This window comes from Condylostylus longicornis, unplaced genomic scaffold (genome assembly GCF_029603195.1).
Source record: "Condylostylus longicornis isolate FDR11 unplaced genomic scaffold, ASM2960319v2 ptg000037l, whole genome shotgun sequence".
NCBI lineage: Eukaryota > Metazoa > Arthropoda > Insecta > Diptera > Dolichopodidae > Condylostylus > Condylostylus longicornis.
This window is the reverse complement of record NW_026578006.1, coordinates 1423081-1442528: the sequence shown is the minus strand read 5'-3', so window position 1 is coordinate 1442528 and position 19448 is coordinate 1423081. Positions and strand designations below refer to the sequence as shown.

Sequence of the window (19448 nt, the reverse complement as noted above, 5' to 3'; positions counted from 1 at the left end):
TGATTAAATTTACAAAATTTTATATTTAGCATTATTCTTATATTTCAATTAATTTAAAAATTTAATACAGCAATTTTGATAGATGTATAGTCAATATTTTAAATTATTCAATATTATTTTATTCGATAATTTATTATTAATATATATATATATATATATTTTTTAAAATACAGGAATGGAATGATATGAATTTAAGATGGAATACATCTGAATATGGTGGTGTTAAAGATTTACGTATACCACCACATCGTATATGGAAACCTGATGTACTTATGTATAATAGTGCAGATGAAGGTTTCGATGGAACATATCAAACAAATGTTGTTGTTCGTAGTAATGGTTCCTGCCTTTATGTACCACCTGGAATATTTAAATCAACATGTAAAATCGATATAACATGGTTTCCATTTGATGATCAAAGATGTGAAATGAAATTTGGTAGTTGGACATATGATGGATTTCAGGTAATTATATAATATAATATGCTTATATATACATATATAAATGATTTATACATTAGTATATCATAAATTAAAATTGTTATTATTATGTATATGTTTATATATATGTATGTACTTAATAAATCATATTATTTTATATTTAATATTTTCATTTATATAAAAAATATTATATTTTATTGAAATTCTATATTAAAACTGCATATCACTCTAATCTATAATATTATAACAAAGAGTATAACTTCATATAATAATAATGATAATTACAATTTATATGTATAGAATAATTCAAAAATAAAATAATAATTTAGAAAATTTTATATAGAGGTTATATAAGAATGTATATACATATGAATTTAAATTGGTTTTTAATGCAGTATAATACATTTAGGAACATTAAATAACTGCAAAATAGAAATTTATTTTCATTATTATTGTTATTCTATAAAATAGAATGCAATTATATGTATTATTTTAAATTATAATATCTATATACATTGAAGACAACATTTAAGATTATTAAATATTTATTAAAAAAAAAATATATATATATATATCCCAATAAATATTATATAAAAAGTAATAATAATATTGTAATATTTTAACACCATTGGAATATATGGGGCAAATTTAACATAGTCGTATAAGGATAATTGATTGAGAATAAAAATAATGTATGTGTAGGATATTGGACACAATTATTATTTATAATAAACAAGAATAATATTGTATATAAATTTTGAAATTGTATTCATTTAAATAATATAAATATCCTTATACGAATTCCATTATAATGAGAAGTATGTATATTCGAAAAATTTTCAATATTTTGTGGTTATATACCATTATTTAATGAATTTAATGAATTTAATTTTCTTTTGGTATAATATTTAATTAGATTGAGTATTTTCTTATCATTTCAATTATTTACATAGATTTTAAATTATATTAGTGCATATTGTATACAGAACTTTTAAGAAAAATTTAAAGTATATTATTCATAAATGATAAATTAATATTGTAAAACGACATACCAATTAAATTAAATTAAATAGATGATCCAGAATATTAAAGTATAGCAATTAATTTTCAATATTTACGTATATGTAACTGTAGTTTATTAAAATATTTTGGTATTTGATTTTCAAGAATGCTAATCAAATTTAACACTAGACATTAGAAGGCTAGCTTAAAAATTATTTATTTTTCTTTAGTTCAATTTTCAACAGGAATTTTGTATAATAATTTAATAATAACATTGAAAAAATTATAAAATAAAAAAATTCTTTAATTTTAATCAATTAATTTTCTTTATTCTTCTGCATTCTTACAGCTCGATTTACAGTTACAAGATGAAGCTGGTGGTGATATTAGTAGTTATGTTCTTAATGGCGAATGGGAATTATTAGGTAAGTAATGTTATTCTTAATTGATTAAAGAATTAACTCTTAAATCTCATTTAAAAATTTCATCTTTTAAAATTTAAAATTACATAAAATTTAATTAAAATTTTTAATTTTAGAAGAAACTATTTTATTTTCTAAATTTCAATATTTTAAAGGATGAGTTCTAATAATAATACAATAAAATTCCGAAAACTTTATTCCAATAATAATAATTAACATTTTTCAAAATATTAACTATTTAGGTCAGAACTTATTTCTTACTTTATTTAATTCATAAATTTTTCAATTAGAAAAATATTATATATACACATTATTACACATCTCATTTGTTTTATTAATAATTTTTATTTTATAGATAGTCATAGAAATATTATCAGATTTATTTTTTTATTTATACACAAAATATTATTGAAATTCATTATTAGAATTCCCTTTGTAGACAGACACAATAATCTATTCAAAATATTTATGTTTCTTCTCTATATAACTTCTAACATTGAGTAAACAAAATATACAATAAGATTAATGATAATAAAATTAAATGTTAAAATATAATTGCAAATTTAAATATGAATAAATATTTTTGTTGTTTTTATAATATTTCATTTAAATCAAAATAAAAATGAGAATTTTGTCTTGTTCTAATGGTATGAATGAAACCATTGAAAATAAAAGGAAACACAAGACCAAAAACAAAAAAAAAAATAGTTTTATGGTGCCAAAATTGTAATTTTTATTGTAGTTTTTTGGTTTCCTCAAAATCACTTTCTTCTTAAAGTTTCTTATATAAAAAAATTTATGAAATCAAAATAATCAGCTATTATACTATAAGAATCGTATAATGTCCAAATTGAAAATGAACGAACCCATTACATAAGAACGATAAAAGAATTTTTTATCTTTTACATTTTATTTAAGAACAAAACGAAAAATAAAAAATGAAAATGACTGGAAAGAAAAAAAATTAAATTAGTTTTTATTTTTTTTTATTTTATTTATTTATTTCTTTTTTACTCATTATTCAAATTTTATCCCTTTCTTTACTACAATTTGTAAAAATTATTTTGCAAAGTATTTTGAAATTCATTCAATGCTTAAAGATAACAATAAAAATAGAGAAACAAAGAGATGAGAAAGAGAGAGAGCAAAGCTAAAATATTTTTTTTCTTTATCCTACATTTTAATTTTTTTACTTTCCTGCCTCCTAAAGTTTTCCTCTTCAATTTTTTATTTATTTTAAAACGCGGAAAATCTATTTTGTTATGCCTTGCCTGTTTTACTTTCTCTCACCCCCTCTCTCTTCATTTCTTTTTTGATTCTCTTAATATGACTACATATTCTCATTTATTTGGTTTTAATATTCAAGAGAATAGTTTCAGAATTATAAAGGCGAAAGAACTTTTGATGTCATCTTCTTAACGACATCCTCTTTTATAATATAATTTTTAAATAACATTGTACCACTTTTCTTAATCTAATATCCGTTTCCACTATAATTCATATAAAAAAAAAATCCTACGAGATATAATCAGGGACGTGCTTTAGTTATGTAGTTTAATATAAAAGTTTTTTGTTAGTTTTTCACATTTTCGACACAATTATTTATATTTTAAGCGAATAGTTAATTGCCACTGCAAATTTATAAATGGCAACTTAGTTGACAGTTTTGTTTTAGACTACATTCTGAATACTAAACCTTTCTTTAAGAACAAACTTGGAAAGCAAAAACTTCATAGAAAAGAGGCATCTTAAAAAAGTATTATTTTGCTATTATTGCAACTTACGCTTTGTGTACTCGATTAAAACAAATTTTGTATTAGAGCTAAATTCGCATACGTCAGACTAGCTATATATCCAATTCCTTTCCTTTTGTATCTAAAAAGGTATAAAAAATTTTAATAGAAGAATATGACAAAACAGTTGAAATTGTCTTAAATTTTTATAATGTGCTCGAATGCTTTAGTTTCATCTAAAAAAAACCGAAACATATAACAGACCTAACAGTGTATAACAAGTAACATAATTTGAATCGACAACAAAAATAGCTTCATTTCCTCGAAATATTTAATTGATCTAGTTCCACAATTGCAAACTCAAAAAAATCTTATCAAAAATTGGCATCTTGCACACAGCTGCAACCCTATTAGAAAAAACTATGTACATCCCTGCTTAAATAATAATAAAAAATAAAAATAAGAAGTTTTTACTAATTTTTTCTAGTTTTTTATCATCGAAATAAAAAAAAAAAAAACATAAACTATGTATAAGTCATTTGACTTGAAAAATGGCGTGAATTTTTAACACTGTTTTATAGTGCGAAGAACTGTTATAGGAAAATTTTTTTTTTGAAAAGAAAAAAAAAATTCAAGCAATTCTAAAGGAGCAAAAAAAGTTTTCATATAAAAAAAACTTTTTCTTTTTCATTCCTCTTCCTTATTAATTTCAAAAAGTGAAAAGAATAATCAAAAAAAAAACAAGAAATTTTTTTTAAATAATTGTGCCAAAAATAAAAGTCGAAATTCTTGCGAAAGAGCTACTTTCCGATTTTTTATGCTTCCTTCTAAAAAAAATTTACATACATTATTTTTTTTTTCTGTCCCATCCATTTTAAAAAATATTATGACATTTTTAGGTTAAAATTAAATCAAATTATTATTTATCATCTAAAAAAAAGAAAAAAAAAAAATTATAATGTAAGAGACGAGATGACAAAATAAAAATGAAAAAATTTATTAAAAATCAAGTCATTTTACAAAATGGAAACCAAACAAATAATGCAGAAAATTTTTAAATTTCAATAAAAACCGAATAAAAAAATGGAAAATGAAAATTAGGACATTGATTTCAATAATTTTAAAAATAAGGCTAAATTGTGGTTTTTATTTAAAATTTAAATTTATTAAAAATTATTATTATTGACATTTTTTTATTTAAAAAAAAAAATATTTTTGCATCAAGTTATAAAATTGTAATGTGATTTGCATACCATAATAATATTCTACACGTTAACCTAAACCTAACCTTAAAAAATATGCAATTGCACTTAATTTATTCTTTTTAAAGTTGCTACCACACCGCAATAACGAAAATAATTTGTATTTAATATCATTCCCATCACACAATGCTACTTCAACTAAAATTTCACATTTTATTATAATATTCAAACTGTCGCTCTGTTTATAACAGTAAATTTCATAATACAATATTGTCAAAATAGACTTATCGTAGACACTCAGACAATCAATATCTTATCTCAGACAATCACCTAATAGCCTCTGCCACTATGAAAAAAAGCTCTGCCACGAACTTTTTCCTTAATTGTATTTCAAAATTCAAACATTTTTCATTTAAATAAATTTTTTTACCAATTTATTAAAAATACAATGTCTAAATACAAGTACATCTGGTCTTTTTTCTCTCAAAACTTTTTCAAACAAAAAAACAAAGCAAAAAAATCAAAAAAAGAGAAAATTTATGAAAAAGCAATAACACTTGAGAGAAAAACAATATTAGTATAATAAGATTTTTTTTTTTTTTAAATTACTTGTGTAAGCACTCTGTACACCATTTCTATAATTAATGACAATGAATAAACTTTATTCAATAATAAATTAAGATTACTTTATACATTTTAATCCAACCATTAAAAATAATTTAACGTGCTAATTTTCTTTTAACCTCATTTTATTTTTATTTTTTTCCTCTTATTTTGTTTTGTTATTATATGGAAAACAAAAAAAAGAGATATTTTGTGTATGTAAACGTGTATTTAATAATAAAATAACGGTATCTATATGCAAATAACATTTTTCCAAAATACGTATGTGTACTACACTGTACAGTGAAGTTTAAATACAAATATTGCTTAAATATATAATAAAAATTTTCAAAAATCCGGACGGTAATTTATTGTCCTAATCACCTTATTGTAAATATGGCGACTTCTAAACAGAAAATATTGGAATATATAATGCTGTGCATACAAATCAGATATATATTACAAACACGAAAATCAGAGCTCGAAATTAATCTATACTGATGTCGCTGTCATTTTCATTTATTATGTCAAAAACCGTAATTATGTTCAGCAACACTAATGTATAAAACGGTTTTTTTAGCGACAATAGGGTATCACATACGGCAATTGGGTATGGAATGAATAGAACTTTACATTCAGAGACGTTCTTCCTCCATTTCAAAACATTAAGCAATAAAGGTTTTTTTAGGGATTTGCTAAGTAATGAAGACTCTGTAGAGCTTTACAAGAGAGTTAAAAGATAAATAAGCTGAGATTTTACTTTTAAGTAGCGACCGCAGCAGATGTAACAAAATGTTTTAAACAAAAAAAAAGAATGTATAACTCTCATTAACAGGATGAGGAAACGAACTATTATACATTTCACCAACTGACAGACGAATAGCTAGAACACGATACTTTAAATACTTCACGTTAATTCGCATCTAGTTGAGGGTTAATACGAAATTATGTTACTTAAGGTTTATCATGAGAGATGGCATTACCATGGACATAATAACAGTCTATGCTTAAATTATCGAGAAATTACTGTATTAATTTCGTTTTTTTTTAAATTGTTTTAATTTTGTTCTTTTTCTTTTCAATTTTTGTTTCGTACTTTTTTGCGATTATCATAATACCCAATCTCACATATATATAAAAATATAATTCTAATTTTGTTTCTCTTGAACAAAAAAAAAATGTTTTTCATTTCTTTTACTCTTATACTTACACTGTTTTTTAAATATTATATTTTATAGGTGTTCCAGGCAAACGTAACGAAATCTACTATAACTGCTGTCCGGAACCATATATTGATATAACATTTGCCATAATAATACGTCGTCGTACATTATATTATTTTTTCAACTTAATTGTTCCATGTGTTCTTATTGCATCAATGGCCCTATTGGGATTTACACTGCCACCAGATTCTGGAGAGAAATTATCATTAGGTAAGTATACATAAATAAGTTATATATATATATATATATTTGAATAACATTTATATTATATACAATACACTAAATTCAAGCATTTGCATACCTCTGTTTATAATTTTTTATTAACAATTGTATGTCGCACATATGTTATGTGTTATGTATGTCGCACACTTTTTTTAATTCAAACGCTTCAGTTTTGGGCAACGAAAAAGCGAAGGGAAAAGTTTAGTTTAATTTAGTTTAATTTTTTTATCAAAAGTTTTATATATACTATTCCCTCTCCCACTCAGTATTATACTCAATATAAAAACGTACATTTTTAGTATCTATCACTTTCCCTCTCCCTTTGATATGAAGAACAAAAGATAAGAGAATAAATATTTTAATGAAAATATGTGGGATTTGAAAAAAAAAAACAGAATGACTATACATTTCTATTCCTTTTTTTAATGTAAAATACAAGGTTTAATCCAAAATAATTTATCTTGGCCTTTTTCTGATGGTTAATATGATCCTTAAGTAAAGTTTTAAAATAGTGTCCAGGTATGGAAGCAACTTTATATATTATATAGTTACCGATTCAGCGCCTCAGTCAATAAAACTTTTGATAATACACAGTATTAATCATCAATTGATAAAAATCTTGATCTAAAAGAAAATTTTCAGTTATATAATATTGACTTGTGTTGAGACACATAATTCAGATTAATACGAACAATTTACAGGGCTAATGTTCTGAAAATACCTTTTGCTTACAATAAAATACACGCCAAGCACCACTTAATTATTTAATCTAGTCATCGAACTACTTGAATGCTTTATATTTGAGTTCTTGAAATGTGTTTGTTGGTCTTTAGGCGTCTTATAATGAAGTCATATTAGGATTAGGCTCCTTTATGCATTTACATCTCTGAATATGACTAATGCTATCTGTACCCTGGCCGCAGAATCTACACAGTATTTTCGATTTACTATTAATATTATAACAGTAAATGAACAGCGACCTTCCTTTATAATTTTTGTGAACTAAAACACTCACAATAAACAACGTTTTAAATTTCATGCACTTGTCTACACTAAACAAAATGTCACCATTTTATTTCCAAGAATCAATTACAAGATCAGAGTTATAAACATTAACAAAATTTTTGACTTTAAAAAACATCATCTTTATTATAACAAGGGAATAAGTTAAAAAAAATTTCATTTATTCATTAAACGTACATGTAGTCTACTGTTTACAAACTCATCCCTTCATCATTAGATCCATTCAAGCCAGAAGCATATATCAAATACTTAATATGTAAGTATATTATGTGCCTTTTTGTTTCGTTATTTTTGTATATGTATCTGAATATGTTTATATAATAATAAATAAGCGTACCCTACACGTACATGTACACGGTGGTTGAAAAAATCATCAACGAACTAGATTTTTCGATTTAAAATTATTGGTATAAACAGAAATTTCCACAAAAATACATTTTGAACAGCTAACCGGTGTTACTCGAAGAAAAATTTCATATAAATGTATTTTAAGCCTTCAACAAATCATTCACCACAAACAACTACGATCTACAGTATGTGCTATTATTTTAGTTTTTTTAGTAAAATTTATGATTCCCATAAACAGCTTGCTACTTTTTACAAAAATTTTATATCACCTTGCAAATCAAAGTAAAATTTCATTTTTTTTTTGTTTGAGAATTAAAAAAAAAAGTTTTTAGACTCCGGTATGTTTTGGATCTCTTGCGCTCTACTTAATGTTTTCACTTTCCCTTCTGAGCAAAAACTTTTCTCTTGTTTTTTTTTTTGTTTTAGAAAGCAAAAATACGTAACTTTTTTAGTAGGAGGAGGCAAAAAAAATGAATTTAAAAAACTTTTTATTAAAAGTTAAAAATTACATTATTGAAATATATTGAAGAAATGTAAAAATGAGAAACATAAAAAAATTAACCAGGATTATACCATTTCCATAATTTTGTATAATACTCCAAATACTTGTACGTTGGAATGCATTGTTACTAAAATTTTTGGAATTTCTTGAATTCGCCATGGAAAACTTTCGTGTATTCTTCTTTTTTTTTTTCATTACCTTTGAAGAATTTTCTTGTCTTGTTTTTTTTTTTATTTCTCTTTCTTTTTTAAATTATAACAAAAAAAAACATATTAAGTAAAAACACTTAAATATCTTAAATAAATAAGTTAATTTGGAATATATAAATTTTCTGGGTGTATATTTTGGGTGATGTTGTTGAAAGCAATCGGTTCTTATAGCAACGACAATTGTTTTACGAGAGTCAATCACTAGGTGTAAATTATTATAGCACTTAATGATTTAGAAGAATTATACTTGATTGAAGTACATACACTTGCTATCCGAACATAAAACATTTTTCTCCTTGTTTTTAATAAAGCATAAAATTAGAGTATTTCTACAAATCAAGTCAAATATTGGCAAAATATTCAACTATGAGACGAATAATCTAAAATAATTTCTGTTTCTTACGTTATTTATTATAATTAATTATTTTCACTTTTGTTTTAACGAGTGATTCTCACGCAGCATTGTGGTCCTCCGAGCCTCAAAAGGTGTTCGAGTTCATCAGGAGTAGTGATCTGGAGCGGATGTTGGAGAAACATGCTCCATATTTAGAGGAGACACGACAGATAGTTCTATTTAGCTGAGGTGCTCTGTTACCTCGATTTTACACATCTACAAATCTATAATAAACGTGCGATTATTATTTCTTTTTAAATTTTAGAGGTTATAAACTTCTGTTAATAGAGTGTCCGGCTAATGTAACGTGTTCGATTTCAGTTTGAGACAAAAAATTTTTAATTTTTCTGCCTTAACTCGTTTCTTTAACTACGTCATTCATGTGCTCAACAGGTCAGTTTGTTGTGTAAAGAAATTTTCATTGTATATTTCTACACTTAAAAAATTATTCAATATATAATTGAAATTCAGTAATTACGAACTTATTTAACTACATTTTTAACAAGTTTTTAATATAATGGAGGCCGCTCTGATCAATTCGCGTTTTTGATATCTTACATGGTGTGACCGTTTAAGTAATCGCAACTTCAAGATGGAAGTTTGTTTTTGGTTTGAAAAATTAGTCATTTCTTTCTTTATGCTCTTTCACATGAAATTTTCTGGTCTTCACCAGAACATATGCAATAATCATCCAATGTTGTTTAGACAATAAAGGCGATATTTTTTAGAAGGAATATATAAAAATATTGAATAGATACATATAGCTTTCATTCTATATGATAATTGTCCAATTCTATAATGCCAATCTGAAGCAAGGTTCAGTATTTTTAACTGGATAATTTGATATACGTAATATAATAATTGCTTACACAGAATTCTACCACTTTATATCAACAAGCTTGTCATTATGGCAAACTAAACTCTCGATATTGAATAGTTCATTCATCTAATGATTAAATTTCAATAAAATTTACCATTTTATTTTTTTACATTTTCATTCATAATACGTTAATGATTAATATTTTTATTAATTATTGTTAAAGTTTATATATAAAAATATTCAAAAAAAAAAAAAAACTCTCATAAAATATAAGCACTTAAGAAATCTTCAATATAATTGTGTTAACAATCGCTTCATTGAATTCATTTCCTATAAAATAATAAAAAAAATTTCTATAAATTCTTTTATAAATTGTTTTTTTCAACTCCCCAAAAAAAAAAAATAAACAAAAAAACATAAAACCATTATGTTTAATGATAACTTTGCTCTTTTTGTTTTTCTTTTGTTTTTTGATTAAATGTCATACACAACTGTTCAAAAACCATTCCATTTTGAAATATATAATTTCTTTCTTTCTAATATTATCATCTCTCCCATTATCAACTAAGTATGTCCCCCTTTGCATTTCTTTTCCAGTAAACACAATTGAAAAAGAAAAATAAATTTTTCTTTAAAACAAAAAAAAAAAAAAGAAATGAAATGTGAAATCTATGGAAAGTAAATAAAAATTTCGTTTTATTTTTTTTGTGTCTCCGATTCTTCCTGGATAATATATGAAATATAATAAACACATTTAACAATAATATTATTACTATACATACATACAATCATATTTAAAGGTACAATGAACGGAAAACGGTTCTTTTTGTTTCATAAAGACGATTAATTTTTAAAACAGACATTTTGTATAATAATAATAAAATAATTTTCTTAAAAATTTTATTTTATTATTAATCTTTTTATTCAATATTAAACTATTATGATTATAGAACGATTAGAGAAAACTATATATACAGGATGTCAAAGACTTTATGCGGTATACCCGAAGTAAAATGATTGAATGAAAATTGATTTCTCTCGTTATTTGTACTATTACATTCTTTCTCTCTCTCTCTCTCTCTCTCTCTCTGAAAAAATGGTGAGATTTGATTAATTTATATTTAAAAGTTAACAAAATTGCCTTTCTTGTAACACATAACATTGGACTTAAGGACTTGTTATTTTACGTAATAATTAAGAAAAAAATCAAAGCTCTTAGGAATTATTTTGTGTAGCTTCTCCTTTTTACTTTTTTTGTTTATTTTGAATTATAAGCTCTATACTACTAAACCCAATATTCCGGATTATTAAACGTAGTATTCCAGGAAATTCCAAGAACTTACCTTGTCCTTCATTTTGATGTCTGAAAACTAGATATCGTGTCATAAGAAAAGTCTCTATTATATTAGTTTGTTCCTCATTCTATACATTCAATGATCCTTTCTCAGTAGATTCTTGTTAAGACACTCTGTATATAAATTATGAAATACATACATATAAATATTTATAGATGTATTTTATAATATCTTATAATTTTTTCTTTAAATTTATGAAAACAAAAATTTTCTCATTATTTTCATATCATAGCAGAAATTTTTTAAGGATATTTGAAGAGAAATTTTTGTCTTTATTTCATATCGTTATTTATATAATATTATGGGTTTACTCTTACTCTGTAGGTGTTAATAGAAAAGAGTATGAAATAAATACAAAAATTTTGCCTTTTATAACTAATAATATAAATATAAACTGGCTATTAGAGATTATTATGAAAAGAGGGCAATGACCGAAACAGTAAAACAATATATATAGAAGAAAAGCAATAAACAAAAAATAATATGAAAAAAAGAGAAAAGAAAATATTATATAATTTTTTTTTATAATGACAACATTTATTTTATTTTCAATCTCTCTTTCTCTCTTTCTCTTTACTTTTAATACTTATATCATGCTTATAGAATGCACCTATAATTTCTATCTCTCTCTATCTCTCTCTATGTATCTTCCCTCTTTTTCTTTTTTATTTAATATTAGATAAAATTTATAGACAAAAGTATCTTACAATTTATCTTAAACACACTTTTCATTTCACAGAATTCTCCTAAATTTATGCAATAATTTTTTTTTTCTTGTTAACTTTTCTAAATTTTGTTTAGATAAGAAAAAAAAAATAATAATAAAAAATAGAATAGAAAAATGAAGACAACAAATGTTTTGACAACACGCTTCATTTCTTTAAATCATTAATTTTCTTTACATGAAGAAACATATTATTATAAACATTTTATACATAAATATCATTAAAATCAAAAAAAAAAAAAGAAAGAAAAAAAATTCTAGGACACAAATTCATCCTAGTCCAAACCATATTTTTTTTCTTATATAAGAATATGATAGCAATTTATTAAGGAAACTCTCCTACCCTCTGTTGACCTTTTTTTTTTCTTTCTTTATTTCATAAATTTTCAAATGGTTTTCTGTTTTGTTGAAGAAAATCAAAAAAAAAAAATAATAATCAAACAAAAGGAATGTCCTTTTTATTTCACTGACTTTACATAAAACTTCATTTTTTTTTTCTCTTTTGTTCTTTTAAAATACAAAAAAAAAAAGATAAGAGAATTGTACACGCCCATGTTAAATGTGTCTCTTAACATACAACAATAATGATATTTTCAATTTAATAAAGCACAAAAATTTACTTAAAATATTTTATAAAGAACTTAAAAATATCTTACATAATAATGCAAAAATTCTCCATTTTAATATAATAAAGAAAATTTCATTATATGACAAACAAACAAACAACAATATAGTCAGTCAGTCAGTCAGTCAGAGTTTATGATAAACTTTTTGTTGTGTCTGTTTGTATAAAATGTCAAAAAATTAAATAATTTAAAACTATTTATCATTATTTTTGTGTGTTCTTTCGTTTGTTTTTTTTTGTTATTTTTTATTTTTATTAAATCTAAATATAAATTTTGAAAAGATTTTGGTTCAAACATATTGTTTATAATAATCATTTTTCATTTATATAATATGAGTTAGAAGCACAGTTAGGAGCTGGGAGAGTAAAATAAATGTTATAGCTATGAAAATTGCAATATTTATTTTACAGATCCTAAAAATATGCAAAAAAACAAAAATATAATAAATAAAGAAAAAAAACAAGTAACACAATGATGGGTGAAATTAATTTTTCAGATTTTTTTAGAATTAAAAAATGTCAGGAAAAATAACAACTTATCAAGTCAAAAATTATAATAGGATTAGTGAGATAAAACAATAAATGACGTTATAATTTCTTATTGAACATTGATTCCGACATTCAATTCTGACATCCCTGAACTGGGACTAAATTACAATATTGCTAGAAGTGAAAGAAATCTTATACTAACAATCATCTCTTAAAAATTTAAGAGTTCCAAAACCATAAATGTGTAATCCGGAACCATTATGGTGATTTAAATTAAAATTAAACTGAAATTAAGACAAATGTAAGCATCTTTGCTTATTTATCAGCATTTATCGAATAAATTTCGCCAGGAAATAAATTTTGGCAATTATAAGCTCTTAGCTACTGCGATTATTGGTTATATTAAGAGAAATGTTCAATTTCTTCTTACTGCAAATACTTATTTTCTACTTATTCTATGAACATACGTATTAGAATTTATTCGCTACTAGAACTACACTAATAAATTATTAATTTTTTGTTCATAACTTGAAATCTAATTATTTTATTATTTAATATATTTATATTAATGTTACTATATTTTCATAATATTTCAGGTGTGACAATACTTCTCTCACTTACTGTCTTCCTTAATATGGTGGCAGAAACAATGCCAGCAACATCTGATGCTGTTCCGCTTTTAGGTAATAATTTTAAATGAATTTTTATTTATAACACAGCTAAATAATAATATGTATAAGGTTTGTAATATAATTATTTTGAATAATAATGTAAAATGAAGAATATTTATTTGCATGGCGAAAACTTACATCAATGCTATTTTTGTATTAATCAAATTGAAATTTTGTCTTTCTTAAATTCTCTCTTTCAATAGTTCCAATTTTTTCCTCTGACTCAGTTCTATACTTAGTAGATGAATCACTATAGCACATTTTTATTTAAAATTTCAATTCATAACTGAGTAAATAAATTTTCTGAAAATTAAAAACGTTCATCATTTTAAAATTTTGGCATGCGGGAAATCCGATGCGGTATTGGCAAAACGCATATGACTCCCTCTATAAATTTTACAATATATAAAAAATTATTCCAATATTTATTTTATTCAAAACAACAAATCACATAATTGGGAACAGTAAGAATGAAACAGAATTCTCATAAAATTTCACAAAATTTTTTCATAAAACTGTAGTCCATATACAATTGCATTCGTCATTTACAGTTTTCCAAATAATTTTCTAATAATACTTTTTTTCCATATTTCGGATATTACAACAAAATTTGTTTTCTTCCTAATTATGTACATCAGTAATGACCTACTTCGTAACCAATTTTTTATTAAAATAAATGTCTAATAATAAAATTTTAATTTTTTAAAAGAAAAACAACAAAAAAATAAAATGAAAAATTTCAACAAATTTTTTTTTAAAGCAATGGCAATACTTTTATTTTACCATTACCACAAAATTAATAATTCAAAATAATTTTCTTTCAATATATTAGGCACTTAAAATGTGATTTAGTTTTAGATCAAATTATTTCTGCATTCTAATATTATATCACATACATATATGCACATACGTACATATACGAGAGAGTAAAAAAATATTTCATTTTAAAATTTTTATTTTTTCAGTTTTCAATTTTTCATTTTAGTTTTTTTGACGACCCAGTTTTTTTTTCCAAAAAATTTTTTTAAATTAAGAATTTGCTTGATTTAACATAAATTTTAAATTAAGTTTTCAGCATACTTTTCAAAATAAAAATAAAAAAAAAAATTGGGTTAATTTTGTTGATTTTTGACAAGAATAATAAAATTTTATCTATAAAATATTTTCTAGAATATCTAGTAGAGCAGTAGATTTAAAATTAGAATGAATTTTTTAGTTTAATAAATATAAAAACGGTTTTCCTTCGACTACCTTTTACAATTTTGTTTCATATGCGTTCTTGATTTTTTTTGATTTTAAATTTCATCAATTTTTTTTTTCATTATATCTGTTAAAGAAGAGAAATCCCTCATATTTTTTGCTTTTTGAAAATTTTTTTTTGGTTGTATATAACAGGTTCTATTCAAAAATTCAATGTTTCGGTTCAATAAGTTAAGATTTTCACCTTGAAAGTTCGAATTATAAAAAATCTTTTCTAATGGTAAAGAAAATCATTTATTGAAGAAAAATCGTTTTTCTTTATCATCAATAGGATCCTTTGATTAGAAAATTCTAATAATTTAATGCGTAAGGAAACAGTTTTCTTGCCATAGTGTCTTTTAAAATAAATGAATTATTATCGAAAAGAGTTTGCATTTATTAATTTCAGGCAGCTAATGAACAGAAAATATTTTATCTTTATTACACAATTTTTGCGTTTCCCTCCTTCTTCAAAATTTCCGCCTCCTTTTAAAGTTATTTGAAATTTTGCAAGACCCCCTACCTTGGCAAAAAATTAAAAATTTTTTGAAATTTTGCACGACCCCCTACCTTGGCAAAAAATTGAAAATTTTTTAAAATTTTGCACGACCCTCTACGTCGGCAAAAAATTGAAAATTTTTTAAAATTTTGCACGACCCCCTACCTTGGCAAAAAATTGAAAATTTTTTAAAATTTTGCACGACCCCCTACCGTGTCCAAAAATTGAAAATTTTTCAAAATTTTGCACGACCTTGGCAAAACCTCAAAAAATCAAAAATTTTTTCAAATTTTTTGAAATCTTGCGCGACCTTGGCAAAAAATCAAAAAATTTTTAAAAATTTGCACGGTAAAAAATTAAAAAATTTTTGAAATTTTTCACGACCCCCTACCTTGACCAAAAATTAAAAATTTTTTAAAATTTTGCACGACCCCCTACCTTGGCAAAAAATTGAAAATTTTTTAAAATTTTGCACGACCCCCTACCTTGGCAAAAAATTGAAAATTTTTTAAAATGTTGCACCACCCCCTACCTTGGCAAAAAATTTAAAATTTTTAAAAATTTTGCACGACCCCCTACCTTGTCATTTGCCACCTAAAAAATTTTTAAAATTTTGCACGACCCCCTACCTTGGCAAAAAATTGAAAATTTTTTAAAATTTTGCACGACCTTGGCAAAACCTCAAAAAATCAAAAATTTTTTCAAATTTTTTGAAATCTTGCGCGACCTTGGCAAAAAATCAAAAAATTTTTAAAAATTTGCACGGTAAAAAATTAAAAAATTTTTAAAATTTTTCACGACCCCCTACCTTGACCAAAAATTAAAAAATTTTTAAAATTTTGCACGACTCCCTACCTTGGCAAAAAATTGAAAATTTTTTAAAATTTTGCACGACCCCCTACCGTGTCCAAAAATTGAAAATTTTTCAAAATTTTGCACGACCTTGGCAAAACCTCAAAAAATCAAAAATTTTTTCAAATTTTTTGAAATCTTGCGCGACCTTGGCAAAAAATCAAAAAATTTTTAAAAATTTGCACGGTAAAAAATTAAAAAATTTTTGAAATTTTTCACGACCCCCTACCTTGACCAAAAATTAAAAATTTTTTAAAATTTTGCACGACCCCCTACCTTGGCAAAAAATTGAAAATTTTTTAAAATTTTGCACGACCCCCTACCTTGGCAAAAAATTGAAAATTTTTTAAAATTTTGCACGACCCCCTACCTTGGCAAAAAATTGAAAATTTTTTAAAATTTTGCACGACCCCCTACCGTGTCCAAAAATTGAAAATTTTTTAAAATTTTGCACGACCTTGGCAAAACCTCAAAAAATCAAAAAGTTTTTAAAATTTTTTGAAATCTTGCTCGACCTTGGCTAAAAATTAAAAAATTTTTAAAAATTTGCACGACCCCCTACCTTGGTAAAAAATAAAAAATTTTTGAAATTTTTCACGACCCCCTACCTTGACCAAAAATTAAAAATTTTTTAAAATTTTGCACGACCCCCTACCTTGTCATTTGCCACCTAAAAAATTTTTAAAATTTTGCATGACCCCCTACCTTGGCAAAAAATTGAAAATTTTTTACAATTTTGCACGAACCCCTACCTTGTCCAAAAATTGAAAATTTGTCCAAAAATTGAAAATTTTTTAAAATTTTGCACGACCCCCTACCTTGGCAAAAAATTGAAAATTTTTTAAAATTTTGCACGACCCCCTACCGTGTCCAAAAATTGAAAATTTTTTAAAATTTTGCACGACCCCCTACCTTGGCAAAAAATTGAAAATTTTTCAAAATTTTGCACGACCCCCTACCTTGGCAAAAAATTGAAAATTTTTTAAAATTTTGCACGACGCCCTACCTTGACACAAAATTGAAAATTTCTTAAAATTTTGCACGACCCCCTACCTTGGCAAAAAATTTAAAATTTTTAAAAATTTTGCACGACCCCCTACCTTGTCATTTGCCACCTAAAAAATTTTTAAAATTTTGCACGACCCCCTACCTTGGCAAAAAATTGAAAATTTTTTAAAATTTTGCACGACCTTGGCAAAACCTCAAAAAATCAAAAATTTTTTCAAATTTTTTGAAATCTTGCGCGACCTTGGCAAAAAATCAAAAAATTTTTAAAAATTTGCACGGTAAAAAATTAAAAAATTTTTAAAATTTTTCACGACCCCCTACCTTGACCAAAAATTAAAAAATTTTTAAAATTTTGCACGACCCCCTACCTTGGCAAAAAATTGAAAATTTTTTAAAATTTTGCACGACCCCCTACCGTGTCCAAAAATTGAAAATTTTTCAAAATTTTGCACGACCTTGGCAAAACCTCAAAAAATCAAAAATTTTTTCAAATTTTTTGAAATCTTGCGCGACCTTGGCAAAAAATCAAAAAATTTTTAAAAATTTGCACGGTAAAAAATTAAAAAATTTTTAAAATTTTTCACGACCCCCTACCTTGACCAAAAATTAAAAAATTTTTAAAATTTTGCACGACGCCCTACCTTGACACAAAATTGAAAATTTCTTAAAATTTTGCACGACCCCCTACCTTGGCAAAAAATTGAAAATTTTTCAAAATTTTGCACGACCCCCTACCTTGGCAAAAAATTGAAAATTTTTTAAAATTTTGCACGACGCCCTACCTTGACACAAAATTGAAAATTTCTTAAAATTTTGCACGACCCCCTACCTTGGCAAAAAATTAAAAAATTTTTGAAATTTTTCACGACCCCCTACCTTGACCAAAAATTAAAAATTTTTTAAAATTTTGCACGACCCCCTACCTTGTCATTTGCCACCTAAAAAATTTTTAAAATTTTGCACGACCCCCTACCTTGACACAAAATTGAAAATTTTTTAAAATGTTGCACCACCCCCTACCTTGGCAAAAAATTTAAAATTTTTAAAAATTTTGCACGACCCCCTACCTTGTCATTTGCCACCTAAAAAATTTTTAAAATTTTGCACGACCCCCTACCTTGGCAAAAAATTGAAAATTTTTTAAAATTTTGCACGACCTTGGCAAAACCTCAAAAAATCAAAAATTTTTTCAAATTTTTTGAAATCTTGCGCGACCTTGGCAAAAAATCAAAAAATTTTTAAAAATTTGCACGGTAAAAAATTAAAAAATTTTTAAAATTTTTCACGACCCCCTACCTTGACCAAAAATTAAAAAATTTTTAAAATTTTGCACGACGCCCTACCTTGACACAAAATTGAAAATTTCTTAAAATTTTGCACGACCCCCTACCTTGGCAAAAAATTGAAAATTTTTCAAAATTTTGCACGACCCCCTACCTTGGCAAAAAATTGAAAATTTTTTAAAATTTTGCACGACGCCCTACCTTGACACAAAATTGAAAATTTCTTAAAATTTTGCACGACCCCCTACCTTGGCAAAAAATTTAAAATTTTTAAAAATTTTGCACGACCCCCTACCTTGTCATTTGCCACCTAAAAAATTTTTAAAATTTTGCACGACCCCCTACCTTGTCATTTGCCACCTAAAAAATTTTTAAAATTTTGCACGACCCCCTACCTTGACACAAAATTGAAAATTTTTTAAAATGTTGCACCACCCCCTACCTTGGCAAAAAATTTAAAATTTTTAAAAATTTTGCACGACCCCCTACCTTGTCATTTGCCACCTAAAAAATTTTTAAAATTTTGCACGACCCCCTACCTTGGCAAAAAATTGAAAATT

General features: G+C 24.7%; 1 protein-coding gene across 2 annotated transcripts in view; it reads left to right on the top strand.

Annotated features, from left to right (window-relative positions):
• LOC129608886 (neuronal acetylcholine receptor subunit alpha-7-like) overlaps positions 1–19448 on the top strand; it is a 149576-nt gene that overhangs the window by 34512 nt on the left and 95616 nt on the right. For both annotated transcript variants that reach the window (XM_055520656.1, XM_055520655.1), the window contains exons 3-6: positions 174–464; positions 1792–1867; positions 6641–6835; positions 13933–14019. In XM_055520656.1, the coding sequence (XP_055376631.1) occupies positions 174–464; positions 1792–1867; positions 6641–6835; positions 13933–14019 (649 nt within the window). The remainder of the gene's footprint in view (positions 1–173; positions 465–1791; positions 1868–6640; positions 6836–13932; positions 14020–19448) is intronic.